General features: G+C 47.6%; 1 protein-coding gene across 1 annotated transcript in view; it reads left to right on the plus strand.

Annotated features, from left to right (window-relative positions):
• Positions 1-22,780, plus strand: part of cfap96 (cilia and flagella associated protein 96) — an 83,233-nt gene that overhangs the window by 51,261 nt on the left and 9,192 nt on the right. Inside the window, exons 5-7 of the mRNA XM_085981418.1 lie at positions 685-754; positions 13,620-13,781; positions 20,600-20,766. Coding sequence (XP_085837544.1) covers positions 685-754; positions 13,620-13,781; positions 20,600-20,766 — 399 coding nt within the window. The remainder of the gene's footprint in view (positions 1-684; positions 755-13,619; positions 13,782-20,599; positions 20,767-22,780) is intronic.

The following is a 22,780-nucleotide window of genomic DNA, read 5'->3' on the forward strand; positions in this document are numbered from 1 at the left end:
GTTGAGAGCCCTCCTGGCCCTCCTCCTCCTCACTCTGTGCGCATCTTTTCGTCCTCTTCTCTGCCTCCGCTCCCTCTCCCGAAGATAGTTGAGCGCATGATGGACTGTAAGCAAGTGTGAACAGAAGCCTTTAAATAAGAATGAAGGCATTCTCTACTTGCAACAACACTCCCTGTTACCTTAGAACTTTGAAAGAAGTTAATAAAGCTGCTGGAGTTTCAGGAAGGTGCACAGAGCCAGTCAAACTGAACAAACATGTCAGGTGCAAGTGATTGTTGATCCTTTAAATACCGCTGCTGGAGCCTCCTTCCTGCTTCTCAATGCTTGATCAGCTCATCGTAGTTAAGGCACGCCAGTAAGTGGAGCGGCGAAGTCCAAACTCGCAGATCAGGCGTCAAGTGAGCGTTGCACACTCATGGACGTCACGATCTGCTTCATTTCAATGATTTTCGTGATTGCTGCTATCGGCAGCGCTGCCGGCCACCCGAAAATGACGGCCGCTGCGGGACTTGCCGCCAGTTGTCGGAAGAGCGGTGGCTGCCATTTCTTCACCCGATTATGGTAGTAACGGGTGGCGATAAACCACCCAATTTCTAGGCCTCAGTCTTTAGATCCTTATGGAATAACAGAACATAAGGTATGATTGACTGAAGCAGGCTGTAATGTTTTGAAATATTTTCACAGGTACACTAACCTTACCATCGGATCGACATATGCTCACTCTCCAGATGCGTATACGATAAAAGATACAAAGGTATGGTCGACTGCAACAGTAACTGAAGTGTTTCTGCATAGTGCTACAGCCAAGGACAATAAAAGGCCACTTAGTCTATCAAAACTTGTCTCTTTAGTGCTCTAGCGTTCCCAATCAGGCATCCAACTGCAAAGTCTTTGGTACCGAAATTCTGACAGTGCCATTTTTCCATCAGGACTGAGGCAGACCGGGGCTTCTGCCCACCTTTAGATTGTGGCACTGACACTGCAATAGGAATAAGAATGCTGGATAAGCATCACAGTAACTTGGAAACACTGAGGACTATTTTGGCAGGCTTGAGACAGATGGTCACAAAGAAATCCAATGCCATCTTCAGTGCCAATATCTGAAAAGGATGTAATACAATGCAGCACTGCCTGGAGTGGATGGTAGCACCACAGACATTTATACCCACCCCCTTTCACTTCTCTAACATATCTTGGTCCTTTTTGTGGCATGGTGACCAGAATTGAACACAGCATTCCAGGTATGATCCAACCAGTGCGATGTAAAGCCTTAGCATAACCTCTAATATTGATACTGGATTATTTCCAGAGCTGGTTGCCTGCCTTCCACATCTCTGATCAATGGTGAGGTGCTGGCTCATCATTGGGATATAGTTCAGGCAAATCAGGCTTAATGCTAGCTCCCACTGCAGATGTGATATGCGCACAATCTACCTATGACAAAACAGGGAGCTATTACTCAGCAGGCTCATAGAAACATAGAAGATAGGAGCAGGAGTAGGCCATTCGGCCCCTCGAGCATGTTCCGCCATTTAATGAGATCATGGCTGATCATCTAAATTCAGTACCCTGTCCCTGCTTTCTTCCCATATCCCTTGATCCCTTTAGCCTTAAGAAATATATCTAACTCCTTCTTAAATATATTTAATGAATTGGCCTCAACTGCCTTGTGTGGTAGAGAATTCCACAGGTTCACCACTCTCTGGGTGAAGAAATTCCTCCTCATCTCAGTCCTAAATGGCTTACCCCTTATCCTTAGACTGTGACCCCTGGTTCTGGACTCCCCCGCCATCAGGAACATCTTTCCTGCATCTAGTCTGTCTAGTCCTGTTAGAATTTTATAAGTTTCAATGAGATCCCCTCTCATTCTTCTAAACTCTAGCGAATATAAGCCTAATCGACCCAATCTCTCCTCATACGTCATTCCTGCCATCCCAGGTATCAGTCTGGTGAATCTTCGCTGCACTCCCTCCATGGCAAGAGCATCCTTCCTCAGATAAGGCGACCAAAACTGCACACAATACTCAAGGTGTGGTCTCACCAAGGCCCTGTACAACCGCAGCAAGACATCCTTGCTCCTGTACTCAAATCCTCTCGCTATGAAGGCCAACATACCATTTGCCTTCTTAACTGCCTGCTGCACCTGCATGCTTACCTTCAGCGACTGGTGCACAACGACACTCAGGTCTCATTGCACTTCCCCTTTTCCTAATTGCCGTTCATCTGTCTTCCTGTTTTTGCCACCGAAGTGAATAACCTTGCATTTATCCACATTATACTACATTTGCCATGCATCTGCCCAATCACCCAACCTGTCCAAATCATACTGGAGTTTCTCTGCATCCTCCTCACAGCACACACGCTCACCCAGCTTTGTGTCATCTGCAAACTTGGAGATATTACATCTGGTTCCCTCGTCTAGATCATCATTTATATATATTGTGAATAGCTGGGGTTCTAGCACCGATCCCTGTGGTACCCCACTAGTCACTGCCTGCCACTCGGAAAAAGACCTGTTTATTCCAACTCTTTGCTTCCTGTCTGCCAACCAGTTCTCTATCCAAGACAGTACCTTACCCCCAATCCCATGTGCTTTAACTTTGCACGCTAATCTCTTATGCGGGACCTTATCGAAAGCCTTCTGAAAGTCCAAATACACCACATCCACTGGTTCTCCCTTATCTATTCTACCAGTTACATCCTCAAAAAATTCCAGTAGATTAGTCAAGCATGATTTACCTTTTGTAAATCCATGTTGACTTTGTCTGACCCTGTCACTGTTTTCCAAGTGCTCTGCTATTACATCTTTTATAATGGACTCTAGAATTTTCCCCACTACAGATGTCAGGCTTACTGGTCTATAATTCCCCGTTTTCTCTCTACCACCTTTTTTAAATAGTGGGGTTACATTGGCTATTCTCCAATCCATGGGAACTGTTCCAGAGTCTATAGAATTTTGGAAGATGACCAGCAATGCATCTACTATTTCTAGGGCCACTTCCTTAAGTACCCTAGGATGTAGATTATCAGGCCCTGGGGATTTATCGGCCTTCAATCCCGTCAGTTTCCCTAACACCATTTCCCTACAAATACTGATTTCATTCAATTCCTCCCTCTCATTAGACCCTATGTTCCCCATCTCTGGGAGGTTATTTGTGTCCTCCTTTGTGAAGACAGAACCAAAATATGTATTTAATTGGTCTGCCATTTCTTTGTTCCCCATTATAAATTCCAGTGATTCTGACTGCAAGGGACCTACGTTTGACTTCACCAATCTTTTTCTCTTCACATATCTATAGAAGCTTTTACAGTCAGTTTTTATGTACTTGCAAGCTTATTCTCATACTCTATTTTCCCCCTCTTAATTAATCCCTTTGTCCTCCTTTGCTGAATCCTAAACTGCTCCCAATCCTCAGGTTTGCTGCTTTTTCTGGCCAAATTGTATGTCCTCTCCTTGCATCTTATGCTATCCCTAATTTCCCTTGTTAGCCATGGTTGAGTAAACCTTCTTTGTTTTATTTTTATGCCAAACAGAGATGAAAAAATTCTGTAGTTCATCCATGCGATCTTTAAATGTTTGCCATTGTCTATCCACCGTCAACCCTTTAAGTAACGTTCCCCAATCCATCCTAGCCAACTCGTGCCTCATACCATCGTAGTTTCCTTTATTTAAATTCTGGACCCTAGTCTCTGAGTCAACTACTTCACTCTCCACCTTAATGAAGAATTCTATCATATTATGATCGCTCCGACCCAAGGGGCCTCACACAACAAGATTGCCAATTAATCCTTTCTCATTACATAATACCCAGTCTAAGATGGCCTGATCTCTAGTTGGTTCCTCGACATACTGGTCCAGGAAACCATCCTGTATTCACTCTAGGAATTCCTCCTCCACAGTATTGTTACTAATTTGGTTAGCCCAATCTATATATAGATTAAAGTCACCCATGATAACTGCTGTGCCCTTGTTGCACGCGTCTCTAATTTCCCATTTAATGCCATCCCCAACCTCAGCATTACTGTTTGGGGGTCTGTATACAACTCCCACTAACGTTTTCTGCCCCATGGTATTTCTCAGCTCTGCCCATACAGATTCCACATCATCAGAGCTAATACCCTTCCTTACTATTGTGTTAATCTCCTCTTTAACCAGCAATTCTACTCCACCTCCTTTTCCTTTTGTACAAGGTAAATACTCCTTTAGCAAGTGAACAGAAGCACACATGTCCACACAGATAAATGCATGGTTTTACAACAAAATTAATTGGGAATAAAATATAGTTAATAACATTAACTAACCTTTGCATACTTTTCAGGATCTTTTGCCACTCACGGACATGTTTCCTTTTTGAAATAACATAAATTGGGCACTAGTTGACACAGTGAATGAGCACATTGTTGGGCGCCATCGACTGATGGGAGGAAAATCTCAGTGTCCTAACTGCAATGCATTTGCCAGTCTCAACTCAGTTTTTAATGGTTGGCTTTGCACAGAATGGTGTGAGATTTGGAAAACTTTACACTAATGCAGCTCTCAGCTGGAGGCTATGGCATGCTTTCTGAGATTAGTTTGAGGTAGAGCAGAGTAAGAGTGATTGGTTAGGGCAGAGTAATGCCTTTGGGGGCAGCTCTCCCTTTCGAGGCTGTACTATAGCATAAATGAGAGGGTGTTCAGTCTTCTGGTTGCAGGAAACTCCACATTGTGGTTTCATTTCCAGGCTCAGGAAGCAATGCACTTGCAACAAACACAAATGGCCTCTGCCAGGGATGCTTGCTGTCAGAGGTGCTATTTTGTACTGGTTGCAGGTTGATTGAGCTCTCAACCTGTCCATACAGGCTGGCAACTGTAATCATCTCATTAGTGATCTGTAGCAATTTCCCTGACATTGGGGCTGTTCCACAGCCAGAGTGGTAAAGTTGGAAAGATGACTTTCGGGCACCTGAGCCAAGGTAACTTGGCTCTTTTAATTTTTGGCACTGCTATAGTGATAACTTTGAATTAGCGGTGGTTCTGTCTTGGATTAAAATCCTCACGCTTTGGTTTGATTGCAGCTGAGTCAAGCTGCCTGAGCTCAACATTAATGACCTCTTTGAACCTTAACTGTGTTGACCCCAAATTAGGTATAACCTGGACTAAAAACAGTCATCATCCCTAAAAGATAGGAACTTATATCTATCTATAATATATGAAGTCTTGCATATAGTGCACACGACCTGTCTGTCACAGTTATTTCCTGTCATCACACTTCTGCCCTCACACTTTCACCATAACACTTTGTGGATTGGCTGGTAGTAAAACAGCAGCAAAATCACAACTGAAGAGGTAAGGACTGGAAAAACCAATAGCAAGGAAAATGGCTAGGAAACTCATAGTAAGAAATTACTAAAGACTTTTGAAAACAACCAGTCTTGAATGACCATACAGCAGAACCTGCAAATGAAAAAAAACTATTTCTTTAAGAAAAAAAATGAATGACTCAAAAAGGTTTTTGGAAAAAAAAGTTTTGTCTTCCATTTTTTCCACTTATTGAAATTTGTAACATCCAAAATGAGGTTTCAAACAAAATTAAAGTATCACAAAGTACATATTACAAACAACATGGTTAAATTTACCAATTGAGTTGTCTTTTGTGTCTTTTAATGCCTATATTAAAGTTTTTAGTTAAAGGCCTTAATAGCTCTCTGGCTTAGACATGGGCCTATAAATTCGACCGTGCAGCTCCCGTTTTTCAGGCACTAACTGGTCTACTAAGCCCCTGATATGGTAGGCAGGAAGCACACAAACATTTCTGGCCAAAAATTAGCTGCCCGCCATATTCGGAAAGGAAAATAATACGCGTCCTTTACTCACACTTGAAGCAGGTGTTAGACCCTTTGCAATATTCAAATACGGGACCTAATGCTCCAATTGAGGACCCCTCTGCAAGATTGGTTTGCCCTGATTCAGGTCGCAAGGGAAAGCAGACCTTGGGATCACCTGAATATGGAGCCTGGAGGAGTGCGAGTGCTCCTTCCGACCCTACATTTAAAACCCCCTCCCCCACCGGTCGCCACTGCTCCTGACCCTCATCCCCGGCCTCCTCTCCTGACCTCTAATTCACCCCCATGATCCCCAGCCCCCGCGATTCCTGGAGTCCCGATCCCCAGCTCGACCCAACCCTGATCCCGACCCCTAGCTCCGATCCCCAAATACAACCCTGGACCCAGTTATCAGACCGCCGCTAGCAGAGGCCCGATATTGCGCGATATTGTCGGTGGGGTTTGATGCTGCATTGGCTCTGTTATAATGAGGCCGGTGGCCCAATATCTGCATTTTGTTTGAAATTTCAATTTCTGGAAAAATGGCAGACAAAACCCTTGTTTTCAAAAAGTTATTTGAGTCATTCAAGTACTTCATTTTTTCGTAAAGAAATTGTTTCTTTTTCCATTTGTAGGTTCTCCTGTATGGTCATTTGGGCGTGCCCAAAAATGGTAAAATTATGGCCGTGAAATTCGGGGGTTTTCGAGAAAATGGCGCCCGCTTCTGGTGTGGAACATGGCGGCCACCATTTTGGAGAGGTCGGCAGCGCTGCTGTTGCCTGCGCTCGCCTCTCCTGTGTAAATACACAGGCTGTGATGCTAATCGGCGTGCGATACCTGAATTGACACACAACTGTGATTTTGTACGTCGCCACTCTCCATACCACCCTCTCCTAAACACACACGGAAGAACGTGCATGCAGCAGTTCTATAGAAATGCTGTCAGTGCTTTTTAAAGGGACACACACATCTTTCAGGTAAATTTCGATTTCAGCTTTTGGACTTTTTTTTACAATTTATTGAAGTAATGGCTGGGTGCAATACATTAAAAAAGTTGTTAAAAGTGCAGGGAGTGCTGCTGGATGCTTGCAAGCAATGTACCCTTTAATTTTTTGGGGGGCTGCGCATGCGCAGTTTTTCCTATTTAGAAGCTGGTGAGCCGGCTGCGTGGGAGCTGCAGAGTGCTGTGCAGCCGCGCAGCTTAAAGAGAACATTGCTTGCAAGGCTTTGGATGTTAAAGGAAGGCCACTTGCACACAGTCCTGGGGGCTCTAGTTGTGGTCCCCCTGTGATGAAATATGTCATTCATCAGACTCTGTAGTTAACTGTATATATTGTATTGCCTGCTCCGGTGTTTGTACCTTGTATTGTGTATAGGGCACCGCCCCCTTTGTGTGTCGGCTCCGCCCATACCTGGCCCTACTTAAGACAAGTCCAGGCTTGTCCTGCAGTAGAACAGCAGCACGCCAGGTGAAGCTAGGTGCAGCCACCGGCATCTTTTCTTTGCTAATAAAAGCCTTTGTTTTATTCTGCTAACTTCGAGTCTTGGAGTTACTGAGGCACGTCACTTTTATTAGCAAACTTTTAACGATGGATCAACTTTTGAAACCGGAACGCTTGGATTTGGACCCGAATGCTTCGGATGCATCGGCACGGTTTGGACACTGGTTCCAGTGCTTGGAATTCTTTATGGCCAACTCCGAAGCCGTCACAGCCTCTACAGCCACCGGAGATGTGAAACTCGGGATCCTACAGAATCGGGTAAGCCACCGGGTTTTTCCACTCATACAAGACGCCACCAGCTACCTGGATGCCTGCAACATCCTAACGGCCCACTATCAGCGGCCTACCAACGAAGTGTACGCCAGGCACCTGCTTGCTACCTGCACACAGCGACCCGGAGAGTCGCTAGAGGACTTTCTAGTCACCCTAAAAGTGCTTGGCAAAGACTGCAAATGCAAAGACGTGAAAGCCACGGTATACACAGACGAGCTGATTCGGGATGCCTTTATCGCAGGCCTTAGCTCTAATTATATCTGGCAGAGACTGCTAGAGAAAACGGGCCTAGATCTGACACAGGCTGTGGACACAGCGCGATCGTTGGATGTGGCTCAGAAGAACTCTGACTCCTACTCGGCAGGTCGCGCGGCCCACGCCGCCTCTGTTTCCCAGCCCGGTAGCCCAACACCGTCGGGGCCCTGCTCTCCCCCCAGAAGCCCTACGACCGCCGCGACGCATCGGGGCCCCAAATGCTACTTCTGCGGGCAGCCGAAGCACACCAGGAACCTGTGCCCGGCGAAAGGCACCACCTGCTTTAAGTGCGGTAAGAAGGAGCACTTTGGGAAGGTGTGCAGAGGGAACCCCGCAGGCAAAACCGCCACCGCCGCGTGCACGCCGTGGGAGCGGCCATCTTGGACGCCATCTTGTCCGACCTCGTGGGGTCCGCCATCTCGCGAGCAGACAGTGGGGACGCCATCTTACCCGGCCTCGTGTGGCCCACCATCTTGTCCCGATCAGGGCCCTACAGTGGCATCGATCACAGTGGACCAGTCCAGACCGCACCCACTATCCAAATCGATGGTGGACATTGAGGTAAACGGGTGCAAGGTTAAATGTTTAATTGACAGCGGGAGCACAGAGAGCTTCATTCACCCTGATCTGGTACAACGACTCTCTCTAACTATAGTCCCTACTCAGGGCAGGATCTCTATGGCCGACAAAACCCAGATATCGACTATTGCGGGTTACTGCGTGGTACGATTGTCCATTAAAGACACTGTATATAATAATTTTAAACTGTTAATTATGAAAGACTTATGTGTGAGCGTGATCTTGGGCCTGGATTTTCAGTGCCACCACCAAAGCATCACGCTCAATTTCGGTGGGACCCAGCCGCCCCTCACAGTGTGCGGTCTGGCTACCCTGAAGGTAAAGCCGCCTTCGCTATTCGCGAACCTTACCCCTAACTGCCGGCCAATAGCGACCAAAAGCAGGAGGTACAGCTGGGAGGACAGGCGGTTTATCGCGACCGAGGTAGACGGGCTCCTGAAGGAGCGCATTATTGAACGCAGCAACAGCCCGTGGCGCGCCCAAGTGGTGGTGGTGAGGGGTAGCGAGAAGAAGCGGATGGTGATTGACTATAGTCAAACAGTCAACATCTATACCCAACTAGACGCCTACCCGCTACCCCGCATATCCGAGATGGTGAACCAAATCGCCCAATACCGGGTGTTCTCCACTATCGACCTCAAGTCAGCGTACCACCAGCTCCCTATCAGACCAGAGGACCGTTCGTACACCGCCTTCGAGGCAAACGGACGCCTCTACCAGTTCCTCAGAGTCCCCTTTGGGGTGACGAATGGGGTCTCGGTCTTTCAGAGGGAGATGGACCGCATGGTCGATGACCACCACTTGCAGGCAACCTTCCCCTATCTCGACAACGTCACCATCTGCGGCCACAACCAACAGGACCACGACTCAAACCTCGCGAGGTTTCTGTAAACCGCACAAAAACTCAACCTCACCTACAACGAGGACAAGTGCATTTTCAACACCACGCGCCTTTGCATACTAAGCAGCGTGGTGGAGAATGGGGAAATCGGACCAGACCCCGACCGATTGCGCCCCCTACGGGAGCTGCCCCTGCCCAACACTCCCAAAGCCCTGAAAAGGTGCCTGGGGTTATTCTCGTATTATGCCCAATGGGTCCCTAACTACTCCGATAAAGCCCGTCCCCTCTTGAAAGCATCCTCTTTCCCGCTCTCTGCTGAGGCCCATGCTGCCTTCAAAAGCATTAAGCAGGATATTGAGCGGGCCACGCTACAGGCAGTGGACGAGAACACTCCCTTTCAAGTGGAAAGTGATGTGTCTGACTTTGCCTTGGCGGCCACCCTCAACCAGGCAGGGCGGCCCGTAGCTTTCTTCTCGAGGACCCTCCAGGGGCCCGAGATCAGACACTCCTCCGTGGAAAAGGAGGCCCAAGCCATCGTGGAGGCAGTGCGCCACTGGCGGCACTACCTAGCTTCACCCTACTTACCGACCAGCGGTCGGTAGCGTTTATGTTCAATAATAAACAGAGGGGGAAGATTAAAAATGATAAGATTCTTAGGTGGCGGATCGAGCTCTCCACCTTCGAGTACGACATCATATACCGGCCGGGGGCCCTTAACGAATCCCCCGACGCCCTCTCACGAGGGATGTGTGCCAACGCCACCGGGGATCGGCTACAGACCCTCCACAACGACCTCTGCCACCCAGGGGTCACACGGCTGTTCCACTTCATAAAGTCCCGCAACTTACCCTACTCGATTGAGGAAGTTCGGTCTCTGACCAGGAACTGCCGCACTTGCGCGGAGTGCAAGCCTCGGTTCTACCGCCCTGATAGAGCCCACCTAATCAAAGCTACACGGCCCTTTGAGCGGCTTAGCTTAGATTTCAAGGGCCCCCTCCCGTCCGTCGACCGCAATGTTTACTTCCTGAACATTGTGGACGAATACTCCCGTTTCCCATTCGCCTTCCCCTGCCCAGACATGACCAGTGCCACGGTCATTAAATGCCTCAACAGCCTGTTCTGCCTGTTCGGTATGCCAAGCTATATCCACACGGATAGGGGGGCGGCCTTCATGAGTGAAGAGCTACGCCAGTACATGCTGTCCAAGGGGATTGCCACGAGCCGTACCACCAGCTACAACCCCCGGGGTAACGGTCAGGTGGAGCGAGAGAACGGGACAGTATGGAGGGCAGTCACCCTAACTCTAAGGACCAAGGGCCTCCCTATCTCCCGCTGGCAGGAAGTCCTCCCAGATGTGCTCCACTCAATACGGTCACTATTGTGTACCGCCACTAATGCCACGCCTCATGAGCTAATGTTTGTGTTTCCCCGGAAATCCACCTCAGGCGTATCCATACCGTCATGGCTCGCCACCCCAGGTCCGGTACTTCTGCGGAAGCATGTGAGGGGCCACAAGACGGACCCCCTCGTGGAGCCAGTGCACCTGCTCCACGCCAACCCACAATATGCGTATGTCCGGCACGCCGACGGACGGGAGGACACTGTGTCCATAAAAGACCTCGCCCCAGCCGGTAACAACAGCAACAACGACAACGACTACAACAACAACAACCACAACAACTATTACCCACCCACTCCACCCACTAATTTTTCATCACCCCCGGAAGAACACCAGCCAACGGTACACCCACCACCTACTCCCCCACCACCTACTCCATCAACAACCCCGGTGGCGCCCCCGGCAGAGACCCAGGAGACCACCCGGGACACCCAGCCGGCACCCACGGCACCGCAACCGTTACGTCGGTCACAGAGGACTATCACACCCCCGGACAGACTAAATCTGTAGAAGGGGTGAATGTGATGAAATATGTCATTCATCAGACTCTGTAGTTAACTGTATATATTGTATTGCCTGCTCCGGTGTTTGTACCTTGTATTGTGTATAGGGCACCGCCCCCTTTGTGTGTCGGCTCCGCCCATACCTGGCCCTACTTAAGACAAGTCCAGGCTTGTCCTGCAGTAGAACAGCAGCACGCCAGGTGAAGCTAGGTGCAGCCACTGGCATCTTTTCTTTGCTAATAAAAGCCTTTGTTTTATTCTGCTAACTTCGAGTCTTGGAGTTATTGAGGCACGTCACCCCCCTGGGCTGCAACATCACAGATGTTGATAAAGCAGAGACAGCAAAGAGGACAAGCGGCTCGCAGAGGGAAGAGGAGGAAGCAGAAGATGAAGAAGCAGAAGAGGAAGCAGAAGGAAGGAGGCTACCCAGACAGCCCCTTTCTGGCCGGGATCGAATCATCTGCCTGCGGTACCAGTGAACACAACCCCAATTCCCCATTCAACATTAGTCCCACACCTTACCTTCCCTCTGTCACTGACCATCACAGCGTACTCTTGGCCACAATGCTGAAGTAAAAACCACCACAAAGCAAACTTTCCAACTTTATCCATATATGCATCCAATATTACATCAAAAAATCAACTACTCACCCTTGTGCATTCCCTTAGTGACTGTCTTGCGTGTGCCTTTGCCTATCCTAATGATGCCACACAGTGCTACCCCATGCCTGCAGCATGGCTGGTGGAAGGCTGCTGACATTCAGTGGGGGACACTGCAGATCGTCTTGCAGGATGACCTTGAGGAGCTGGTGGCTGGGAGTGTGAAATCAAGTGGTGTTTCTTCTTCTTCACTCCTCTCCTTGTTGACCCGTTCACTGGGCAGGCTGGATTTCTTGGGTGTTTGAAATGAGGAAGGCACAAGGGTAGGGTTGTATTGAGGGGAGGGGGGTAAAGCAAGAGGCACATGCTTACACCATGTGCACCTTGTACATCAGAAGAGATTGTGGGATGAGGGGGAAGTGGGATGTGAGAAGGAGGATAATGTATGAGGATACCAGCATCTTGTATTCTTTCAGCTTGGCCACTGCCAAGAATGGCCTGCACTGTCTCCTCCAAGGGGGTGAGGTGAAGCTAGGAATGTGAAGGTATGGCTTGTGTTTTGGTAGAGATTATTGGTAGGTGAGTGATGGGGGGGGGCGTTGTGCATTGAGCAGTATGTGAGGCTAGTGGTGCAGTTGGTAGGAGACAACTTTTGAAGATGCATTCACTGACCTTGACCAGTGGTCTGAGGTCATGAAACTTCTTTGGCACTGGAGCCAGGTCCTGGGGGGTGACACTGCTGGCAGTGAAGGCCTCTGTGATCTGGTCCCACATTCTTCTTTCTGGAGAGCCTCCTGGCCCCTGTGGCTAGAGGACCTCTCTTCCAGTGTTGACCCCCTGCGCAAATCTCGAGTGCTGCATCTGAGACACTGGGTGCCCTTTCCCTGGCCTGTTGAACCATTTATGTTAGTGCTGAAGCACTTTTACCATTTTTTATGTAAAGAAGGCATTTCAGCTTTAAGAGTGGCAGACTGCCTAGTTTGGAATGATTTTAAAAAATTTTTCAGAAGGCAGTTCTCCTTTAAGGGCTCGAGATTGCTTTCAAATCTGACAGTCTTACTTTAATAAAATTCTACGGCATCGCAACCTTAGGCCTCCTGCTGAGCATCAACAGCGCAATAGTCGCTGGGCTGTACACTAAAAGCATTTAAATTAGCAGGCAGCACCAAATTAACGAGCTGCCTGCGCTTTCTAAACGGGCAGGATCAAATCTCGCCCCGCGGTGCTCCCCCCCACGTTTTCGGGCCTTACCGAACTTCCCAGCCATTGTTTTTGCCCAGAGCTGTGACTCTTGTAGTTAAGGCAGATCTTTTCTAATCATTTTATTTACCTCTGGTTGACTCCCCCTAACTTGGTTTGAAAAGTCATGACACTATTGCTTCCTCAGCCTTGAAACCTATAGCTTTACCTCTAAAATAGGTGGTGCTGTGGCACTTTTGTCCACAGTGCCATCCACCTTGGCGATCTTAAAACCTGGTCTGAGGCCCAATACCCTAGTACCACCAGCCCCTCCCCACCACCCTTCCTACAGCCTCTTGCTGCAGCCATCTCCCTCCCATCACTGTCGCACCTCATCGCTGCTGTTTCCCTCTCTGTGAGTGCTCTCTAGTCATGACATGACCTCCTTCCCCGCGCCCTCGCACCCTCACCACCAAACCACAACCATCGACCTCAAGACTCAAGGCCCTTCCCACCTATAACAAAATCTACATTTCAGTTTAAAGTTCTTCAAGTGCTTTCATGCTTTTAAAGTGCTTACTGTTTTTATTTCACTGAACTCTAACCTGCCTGTACTGTTTTTGTAGCTCAACATTAACTCTTCTGTTCCATTTCTATAAACTAACTACAATGTGGTACTTTTACAGAAAGAACACTTCCTTGGAGGACCATTTCGATTGAACCTTTACCCTAAGGGTTACTTTGATAATAATCCCTACAGCACTGATAAGATTTTACCACCAATAAAGCAAGTTGCACCAGAAAAAAAAATAGAAACAGCTTTTAAACCTACCTCTCCTGGAAAATGGGTATGTATGTAGTTTCACCGCTTTGGCTAGGGTCATTTCAGTGCTATGGCTGGGTAGGAAACCTGATTGGAAAGATTCAAACAGTAAGTTGCGGGATAAATAGGCACAGTTTTGGGAGACATCAACTCGTTCAAGAACATTGGAGAGGAAAGGGAGGTTGGAGATAGGGCAGTAGTTTGCAAGGTCAGAGGGATCGAGGGTGGGTGTTTTGAGGAGGGGGTAATGTTAGTAGTTTTGAAAGGAGGGTGAGGGGACAGAACCTGAGGAAAGGGAACCGTTTACAATATCACTCAGCATGGGGACCAGGCAGGAAGGTTGGGTGGTAAGTAATTTAGAGGGAATGGGGTTGAGAGGCAGGAGGTGGGTTTCGTGGATAAGGTGATCTTGGAGAGGGCATGCGGGGAGATAGGAGAGAAATTAGAGAAAGACATAGGTTCAGGGCTAGGGCAGAGGAAACTGTGGGGGAAGTTTGGCTTGGTGGGCAAGGAGAAGGGAGAAATGCGGCGGAGACAGCTGAATGCTGAATGCTGGCCTCAATCTTAATGGCAAAAAAATCCATGAGCTCTTCACACTTGTTGGAGATGAGGCTTTTAGGGGACAGAGGAGAGGAGTTTAAGGAAATGGTTGGTAGTGGAGAAAGGAAGCTGGGGGTTATCTTTGCATTGAAGGATGATCCTAGAGTAGTGTACAGTTTTGGCAGAGAAGAGCAGGGGCTTGATGTGGTCCAGCCGGATCTGGCAATGAATCACTAAACTAGTTGTGCGCCAGGTATGTTCAAGTCTGGACTTGAGGGAGTGAAGATTGGGAATAACTAGGCTGGGTAAGTAAGAGTTTTACTGGGGACAAGGACATCAAAGGCAGATTTGAGGAAGAGATTGATCAGATTGACAGCTGCAGATGCTGCAAGTGATTTGGGGGAGAGTTTATTTTCCGGGGGCGGACGCACAAGGAGGTGGGGTTGGAGGGGGATTTGAGTGGTGAGGGATACAAGAAAGCGATCAGAGATAGCCTTGTCTGTGATCACTCGTTGCTGCAGAAATGAGGCCTGGGTTATTTATACTCCTGGGCTTCATTAAAATGCCACCGGCCCATTCCTCACGGGAAGCGGCTACCGACCTGTGGAAAGTCAGCTGGCTCATGGCTGCCCTCTGGCAGGTAGGTTTAGGAAAAGGGGGTTCCGGGAGGATCTCGTGGGAGAGAAGAGGGGGTTGTCCGGGCAATCCCGCTCCTCCTGGCCCACAAAGAGAAGTGAAAAGCTTACTCTCCAGGGCCTCTTCACATCCCGATCCTCACCTGTTTCAGTCTGGTGGGAAAGCTGTAGTGGCTTCCTCGCTTAGGCTGGAGTTAAAATTACAATCAGAGTGCACTGATGTCATTGGACCCAGATCTGCGTATCTAAAGAAGGACCGCACCGGCTTTTGGCAGGTACCTTAGCCCCCCTGTCCAGAAGCTTGTGTTAACCTCGCGGAAGGCAGGATTCGGGCAGCTTAAGGCTGATAACTAACCTGGCCAACTTCAACTACCCACCCGCACAGTTTCTGCCGGGCGGGTAGGCAGTTAAAATCGCTACCTCAGTTTTCATTACATGGTATGTGGGATTTTTTAGTAATGCTTTTGGGGATTAAATTTCAGAATGTTGTCCATTATTCTACAAAAACTGTAAATGAGTAGCCTTATTATACATGTGAATAAATAATTAAAATAGTCAAGCTTTTTGAATTGAAAGTGGCCTTGCCAGAGAATCTTGTGGAAAAAATGAAGTGCAGCCCTGAGGTATTAATAAATTAATGAAATAAATAGAAAGAATCACAAATTAACAGTGCCTTTATCAGAATATCAATAAATAAACTGAAATACAGCAGTCAGATATTAATCAATTAATTAGATAAATAGAGTTAAAGTTTCAGGTTGATGACCTTTCATCGGAACTGTTCAGTTAATAAACTGATCACAACTGAACTCGTCGGGCTCGATTTTAACGCAGCCGACAGGCGGGCTTTTAGGCGTGCGGAGGGTTAAAATTGCAAAACCTGGGGGTCGGGACCCCCCCGCCTGGTTCCCGCCTCCACGCCATTTTAACCTAGGTGTGTCTGATTGACCCAAATCTTTAGGGCCCTTAAACAGCACTGACTGACCTTTATAATCCCATTTTAACAGGCCCTTGCCTGTTTAACTCTTTTCCCACGTAAAACGCGCCTGGTGGGGATCACGCCTGTGAAACCTGGCGTGAACACTATTGGCTTGCTGACTATCAGCTACAGGTCCAACATTAAAGAGGATATTTGAGCAGTCATCATTTGCAGGTGGCAGGACTTTGTTGTCTCAGGTCTGGGGCAAATTTTACCAGGCTTAACCACACCTGTGGAAGGTTGGAGCCTCACACACTTCTCCAGTGTGACCTCCTGTGAGACCCCACTTGCCACCCTCATTCAGCGCTTCCTCAACTGAGGCACCTACCAGAAGCATGGGAGGCCTTTTTTTCCTTCCCCTCTTGGCATTAGAGGACCTCCAGCCCCATTCGCGAAATGACACACGCCACAACTGCAGAAGTTGCCATCAGAATTTTTATGAAAAACAAACAACTGATGGCATTTTTACAAAATACACAGCATTTCACCCAAGTGACTACCCTTGTGAGTATTTGTGATTTATTTTCCTCTTACGCATGCTCCTACGTAGTGGTTCCCCTGTGGCTTCAGCAGATGTGGAGGCCCCTTGCTCACTTTCCTGCTGCTCCTGTCTCGACACCTTTGGCGGGCGTCCTCTGGGGTGGCGAGCCTGTGAGGGCTCGCCAGCAGCCTGCTGCTCCTGCGGCTGTGCAGGGGTTGAGACCTCTATCTCCGTTGGGTATGGACTCCGGCGGGGCTCTGACTGAGGGCTCTGCAGTGGCATGGAAGTGTGAGCGCTTGGAGAGGAGCCCCAACTTCCTTGAGGTCTGCCACCAACCTCCCTCTCATGGGTCAGGTCCCCCTCAGTGCCTGCAATTGGCTTGAGAGCAGCTTGCTGCACATCAGGGGGGCCATGGGGACCCATATCTACAATGGCAGTCCTACTCAGAAGAACTTCCATGAAGGCCTGGTTTCTCTGTTCAATAAATGCCCATCGCTCCTTAAGAGATGTCATTCTATTCTGAACACTCACCATGTTTTCCATACCCTGGCGACTAACCTCCTCCATGGCCGTATCGCTCCTCTCCTCTACCGTTGCCCTCCTCTCCTCTACCGTAGCCATCCTCTCCTCTACGGTAGCCAGCCTTACCATGGAGGCAGCAATCATTTGCACGTAGGTAGCCATCCTTTCTGTGTTGATGCGTTCATGCGCCACTGACTCTACAAAGGCTCTGCTGATGTTCGCTATGGACTCCTCCATTCGCTCCAAACTCGCAGCGACCCTGGAGACAAAACCTGCCAGAGACTCCTGCATCTGTGCCTGGAGTTCCATCACCTCTGATCTTACGGATGGACCCAGAGGCAGAGGGTCGACATGCTGCTGAGCCGAGCTGGCAGAGTCCTGCGCCCTCCGACGAGGACTCTCCACTGCTGTCTCTGTCTCCACAATCTGCTGATGCTCACTTGTGAGCTGTGATACACCAGGTGACAACTCTATGTCCAGAAGGTCCCACTGAGGTGTGAGTGTCTGCGCTGGTGCTGGGTGCGATTATTTCTGCTGACGCTGTGCCCTCAGAGGTTGCAGATTCCTCTGAGGAGTCTGGCTGCTCAGGCTCTTCCTCCTGCACAGTGGGGACGGGGGCTCTCGATGGTCCTGTGGGGGAGTCAAGGAAAAAGTTAGAGATGTGATGCCAAGGTTACATGCACATTGTATTTTGCAGATGATGATAAGTCCATATGACGTAGCTTCAGAATCATTATCAGCGGCTCATGCAATGCCAGTGAGAGAGATGGAAAACTATTCTGTCACCAGCTTGTGGGGATGCTCCTGTCTGTCCTTCCCCAACGTCCACATCTCGGTCAGCCCCAGCAATTTCCAGGACGCCTTCCTCCCAGGGGGTGAGCTGGGCTAATGAGGGCAGCCCTCCTCCTGTCCTGGCTCGCTCTCTCCTGTTGTGAGCTCTCTTTCCCTGCAATGAGGGAGACAAGTGGAGGTTGAGTGAGAATAAAGGAGTGAGTGCAGAGATTGCATAGCATAGATACTTAGAAGGAGACAAAGATGGAGTGAGGTTGCAATACCAAGGGCCCTCCCTGTGTGTTGTCAGTTGTGTTCAAAGCATCAGAGTGAGAGGGAGTGTGAGGGCTGCATGGTGGAATAGTTCTGTGAATGTGAGCATAGAGAGAGAGGGAATGGGTAAGGGTGCATGGATGTGAGTGTCAAGCGGGATGTGGAGGAAGAGATTGCTAAAGCGGAGTGCTGGTGAGGAAAGGCAATGGGGAACAGATTGAGGGTGATGGAAACATCATACAGCACTTACTTTTCCAGTGCGAAGAAGGTCATGGAATCTTTTCCTGCACTGCAACCACGTTCTTCGTGTGAGCCCCAAGCAGTTGACTTGACCTGCTACCTGTAGGCACACAGCCTTGGTATGGCTGGGAGGCCTCTTCCTCCCTGAAGAAGGGAACAGGACCTCCCTGTGGGCCCTAGCACCATCCAGTAATGCCTGGAGTGAAGCCTCATCAAATCTGGGGGCAGATCTGGCCCTCCCGCTGGCTGTTGCTCCTGCAGGCTCCTGTGCCATCTTAATGGTGAAGTTTGGGAGCCTGCAGTGGAAGCAAGGCTTGCTGTGGACCTTAAAAGCAGCAGCAATGATGACGTCATATTCTGCGACTTTCTGACTGGAAATACTCAATTGCCAAGGCTTCCCACACGCTGGAAATCAATTGGCCAATTGAGTTAAAATTGCATCAATCTCACAGATCCATTTTAAATCGCGTGGGAATCACTAAATTCGGGGAACCCGCCAATTCCCCACACCTGAATTAAAATTGACCCCATCAGTTCTGATGAAAGGTCATCAACCTGAAACTTGGGGGCGATTTTAACTCTACTCACTCAGAAGAAACCTGGCTTGTGGGCAGTTAACATCGTCCTAGCTCTTAGCTATCTCAAAGCTGCCATGATTGCAACATCTGCAATTTTAACCTGCTCTCCTAGCAGGCAGCAAGGACACGTACCCAGAGCCAACAGGGTCCTTCTTTACATGTGCATCGATGACGACATTGAGACCTGACTGTAATTTTAACTCAGGCCTGAGCAGAGAATCCACCTGGAGATGCTGCCTGACCTGTTGAGTGTTTCCAGCAGTTTCTGTTTTTATTTCAGATTTCCAGCATCCGCAGTAGTTTGTTTTTGAATTAGCTAAATAGTTTTGGATTGACAAATTGAAGTGCTTTACCAGAGAATCAGTGAAATGAAGTAAATAAAATAAAGTACATCAGTTGGAAACTAAAATTTAATTAAATAAATAGATGGGACAGACAAACTAAAAATGGCCTTTCCAAAGAATTGGTGAATTAAAGTAAATAAAGTGGGGCACGGAACTCAACAATTAATTAATTAATTAAACATGTGGGCTTGCAGAATTAAATCGGGCTTACAGAAAATGGACAAAAAGGCCAATAAATAAATTTAAAAAATGGAAGTAAAACAGGAAAAGCATCCTTACTGGGATCAGGGAGAAATGAATTAAATAAAGTGGGACACAATTAATGAATTCATTCAATAAAGATGGAACTCTGAACTGAATTAAGTAAAGATGCAGAATTGATGAATTTAAAGTGGCCTACACGGAATCTAGAGAAATTCCACCAAATAAATAAATTAAAGAAAGTTGCCAGTAGCAATTGTTGAAATTAATTTAATAACTGCTAAATTAAAAGCGGCCTCACATAGCAAAATTAATTAAATAGTTAAGTGTCCTTTTATTGGCAAAATTAAGTAAATAGACAAATGTTTTCAAGAATTTAAAGTGGCCTTACAAAAAGGCAAAGTTAACTAATTACAGCAGTCGGTTTTAAGAATTCAAAGTGGCTCTACATAAAATCAGAAAAGCAGCAGGAAATGTATTTGGTGGTTATACAGAGGGTTACAATAAAAATGTAAATGCTAACTGAATTTACCTGAGAACTTACATGACTTGAAAGATCAGTTGGAAATAAAATGGTGGACAAAGTTGAGAGAGTGACTATAGAAACGGCTTCACATTGCCAACTAGTGGCCAAAGTATACAACTATATCATGACCATTGACATAAAAAATTGAATCGAAAATGTTGAACTTTCAACTTCGCGGGTGTAAAACGGGCAGCCGCCCATTATGCTCCTGCCAAAGTTGAAACTTCCCTCCAATGATTTACAAAGGGAAAATTTGACACAAAAGAGTAACCAAAAGTTACGACGCATGCCCTACGCAAGTTTTTAATATAATGTAGATTTACGTAGTTGTTGTCGATGAGGAAAATGCTATTTATTTATCTACTCAATTTTAATTTATTTTTATCTATGAACTGGTAATTCCATATAAAAGTCCTGTGTTTACTGTGTGTTTGTCATACATACAAAGTGCCCATCACACAAAAATTGATTGATTCAAATTTCTCAAGAGCTAATCCAAAAAAGACAATTAAAGCAGGTAATTTCGCCCATCTGTTACATTTCCTTGCTGTGGGGCTCAAGAGCTTACCGTGATTATTATTTTAATGCCCAATTATTTATGGCTGTTTGACGGTTTTTATACAAAGCTTACAAATCCCTGTTGAAGGCAATTTCAGCACCATATGTACAGCTTCAAATTTACAGTTTGGTTTCTAATAATGTCTTCACTTTTTTCCCTCTCTCAATAAAATTAATATTTCCCCTTTGTTTCAGCCTGGTGGCATGAAGGCAGGCACATTTGACGTTTATCCAGCCCATTTCAGTACCTTAACCAGACCTGCGAAGGAGGGTGCCACAACTGGTGGCCATTTAGTTTTCCGACCCAACCCCGGACTTAAGAGCAGGCCAATTAGAAGTGTCCTTGCAGCAAATGTCAGCAGGTAAAGAATGGCGCCTAATTAGTTAGATTGCTAGTCAATCGTGTTGTCAGATAAATAATGAGATGTAAGCAAAATTGCTATCTCTCTTTTGAGCATTCTCATTGGATAGTAATAATCATGTCAGTTCCAATTATTAGTGTCGCTTTTTGGGAATCTCATTGGCCTATAGCATCCACAAAACTTTCAAATTTTAGTGATGCTAGTAGCAATCCCATTGTCCAATATTAATCATGTGACTGGATTTTGTTTTCTGTTTGTACAAGACCTTGGTTAGATCACATTGAGAATACTACGTCCAGTTTTGGTCCCCTCATGTGAAGGGTGAAAAATTGGCTTTGGAAAATGTGCAGAGGAAGGCTGCAAGAATGATACCCATCTTAAAAACTGTAGTTACACAGAGAGGCTTAAAAAGCTGAGGCTATTCACCTTAGAGAAACGTAGCCTTGGGGGTTATTTGGTAGAGGTATATAAAATAGATAATCAACTAGATTGTGTTCCTGTTGATAGATTATTTCAATTTGATAGATTGAAGAAGACCAAAGGTCATACACTTAAGTTACACAATGGTAGGGCTAGGTTAGTTGTTAGCCAGTTCTTCTTTTCCCAGAGGATAATAGAATAAATGTCCACCACCAAGAGTGTCTCAGTAGCACCAATACAGGTAGACAGGTTTATCCGAAAACCGAAACCCTCTAAAAACCGAAGGTTTTTTCGTTCAGCGTAAGTCATGCGCACGACATGACCAGAGTGGCGCACGACTTACGCTGAGCAGGGCAGAGGGTCACTGAGTTCCCTCCTGGGTAGGAGATTGCAGGCCGAGCTGGGCAGTGTGAAGGAGGTATACCGGGAGAGTGAACCCAACAATACAGCGGCCCGTCCGATAGCTGCAGCAGCCTGTCCGATATTCTTTTCTCCCCCTCGACCCCCTGCCGACCCCCACCCTTTCGGATAAGGGATAGTGTATCCTTTATCCGCACTTCCGAAAACCGAAATCCTCTGAAAACCGAAAGTGTTTTCGTTCAGCGTAAGTCGTGCGCACGACCCCGACCCCCGCCGACCCCCACCCCCGACCCCCCCGACCCCCCGTCGACCCCCACCCCCGCCGACCCCCGACCCCCCCGCCGACCCCCACCCCCGACAAATTTCCCAGTCTTATAAAATACCTTCCGAAATCCGAAATTTTCCAAAAACCGAAACACGGCTGGTCCCGAGGTTTTCGGATAAAGGATAGTCTACCTGTACTGACCGAGCTGGCCAAGTCCGAAGGACATAGTTGCCAGACTGGGACTGAGGCAGGTGGTAAGAGAACCAACTCGAGGGAAAAACCTACCTGACCTCGTCCTCACCAATCTACCTGTCGCAGATGCATCTGTCCATGACAGTATTGGTAGGAGTGACCACCGCACAGTCCTTGTGGAGACGAAGTCCCAACTTCACATTGAAGACACCCTCCAACGTGTTGTTTGCCGCTATCACCGTGCTAAATGGAATAGATTCAGAACAGATCAAAACTGGGCATCCATGAGGTGCTGTGGGCCATCAGCAGCAGCAGAATTGTATTCCACCACAATCTGTAACCTCATGGCCCGGCATATTCCTCACTCTACCATTGCCATCAAGCCAGGCGACCCACCCTGGTTCAATGAGGCGTGTAGAAGAACATGCCAGGAGCAACACCAGGCATGCCTAAAAATGAGGTGCCAACCTGGTGAAGCGATAACACAGGTCTACATGCATGCTAAATAGCAGAAGCAGCATGTTATAGACAGAGCTATACGATCCCATAACCAAAGGATCAGATCAAAGCTCTGCAGTCCTGCCACATCCAGTCATGAATGGTGGTGGACAATTAAAAAACTAACGGGAGGAGAAGGCTCCATGAACATCCCCATCCTCAATGATGGCGGAGCACAGCATGCGAGTGCAAAAGGCAAGACTGAAGCATTTGCAACCATCTTCAGCCAGAAGTGCCGAGTGGATGATCCAGCTCGGCCTCCTCCTGAGGTCCCCACCA

The sequence above is a fragment of the Somniosus microcephalus genome, chromosome 1 (genome assembly GCF_052327205.1).
Source record: "Somniosus microcephalus isolate GS21.2 chromosome 1, FLI_Smic_1.0, whole genome shotgun sequence".
Classification (NCBI taxonomy): Eukaryota; Metazoa; Chordata; class Chondrichthyes; order Squaliformes; family Somniosidae; genus Somniosus; species Somniosus microcephalus.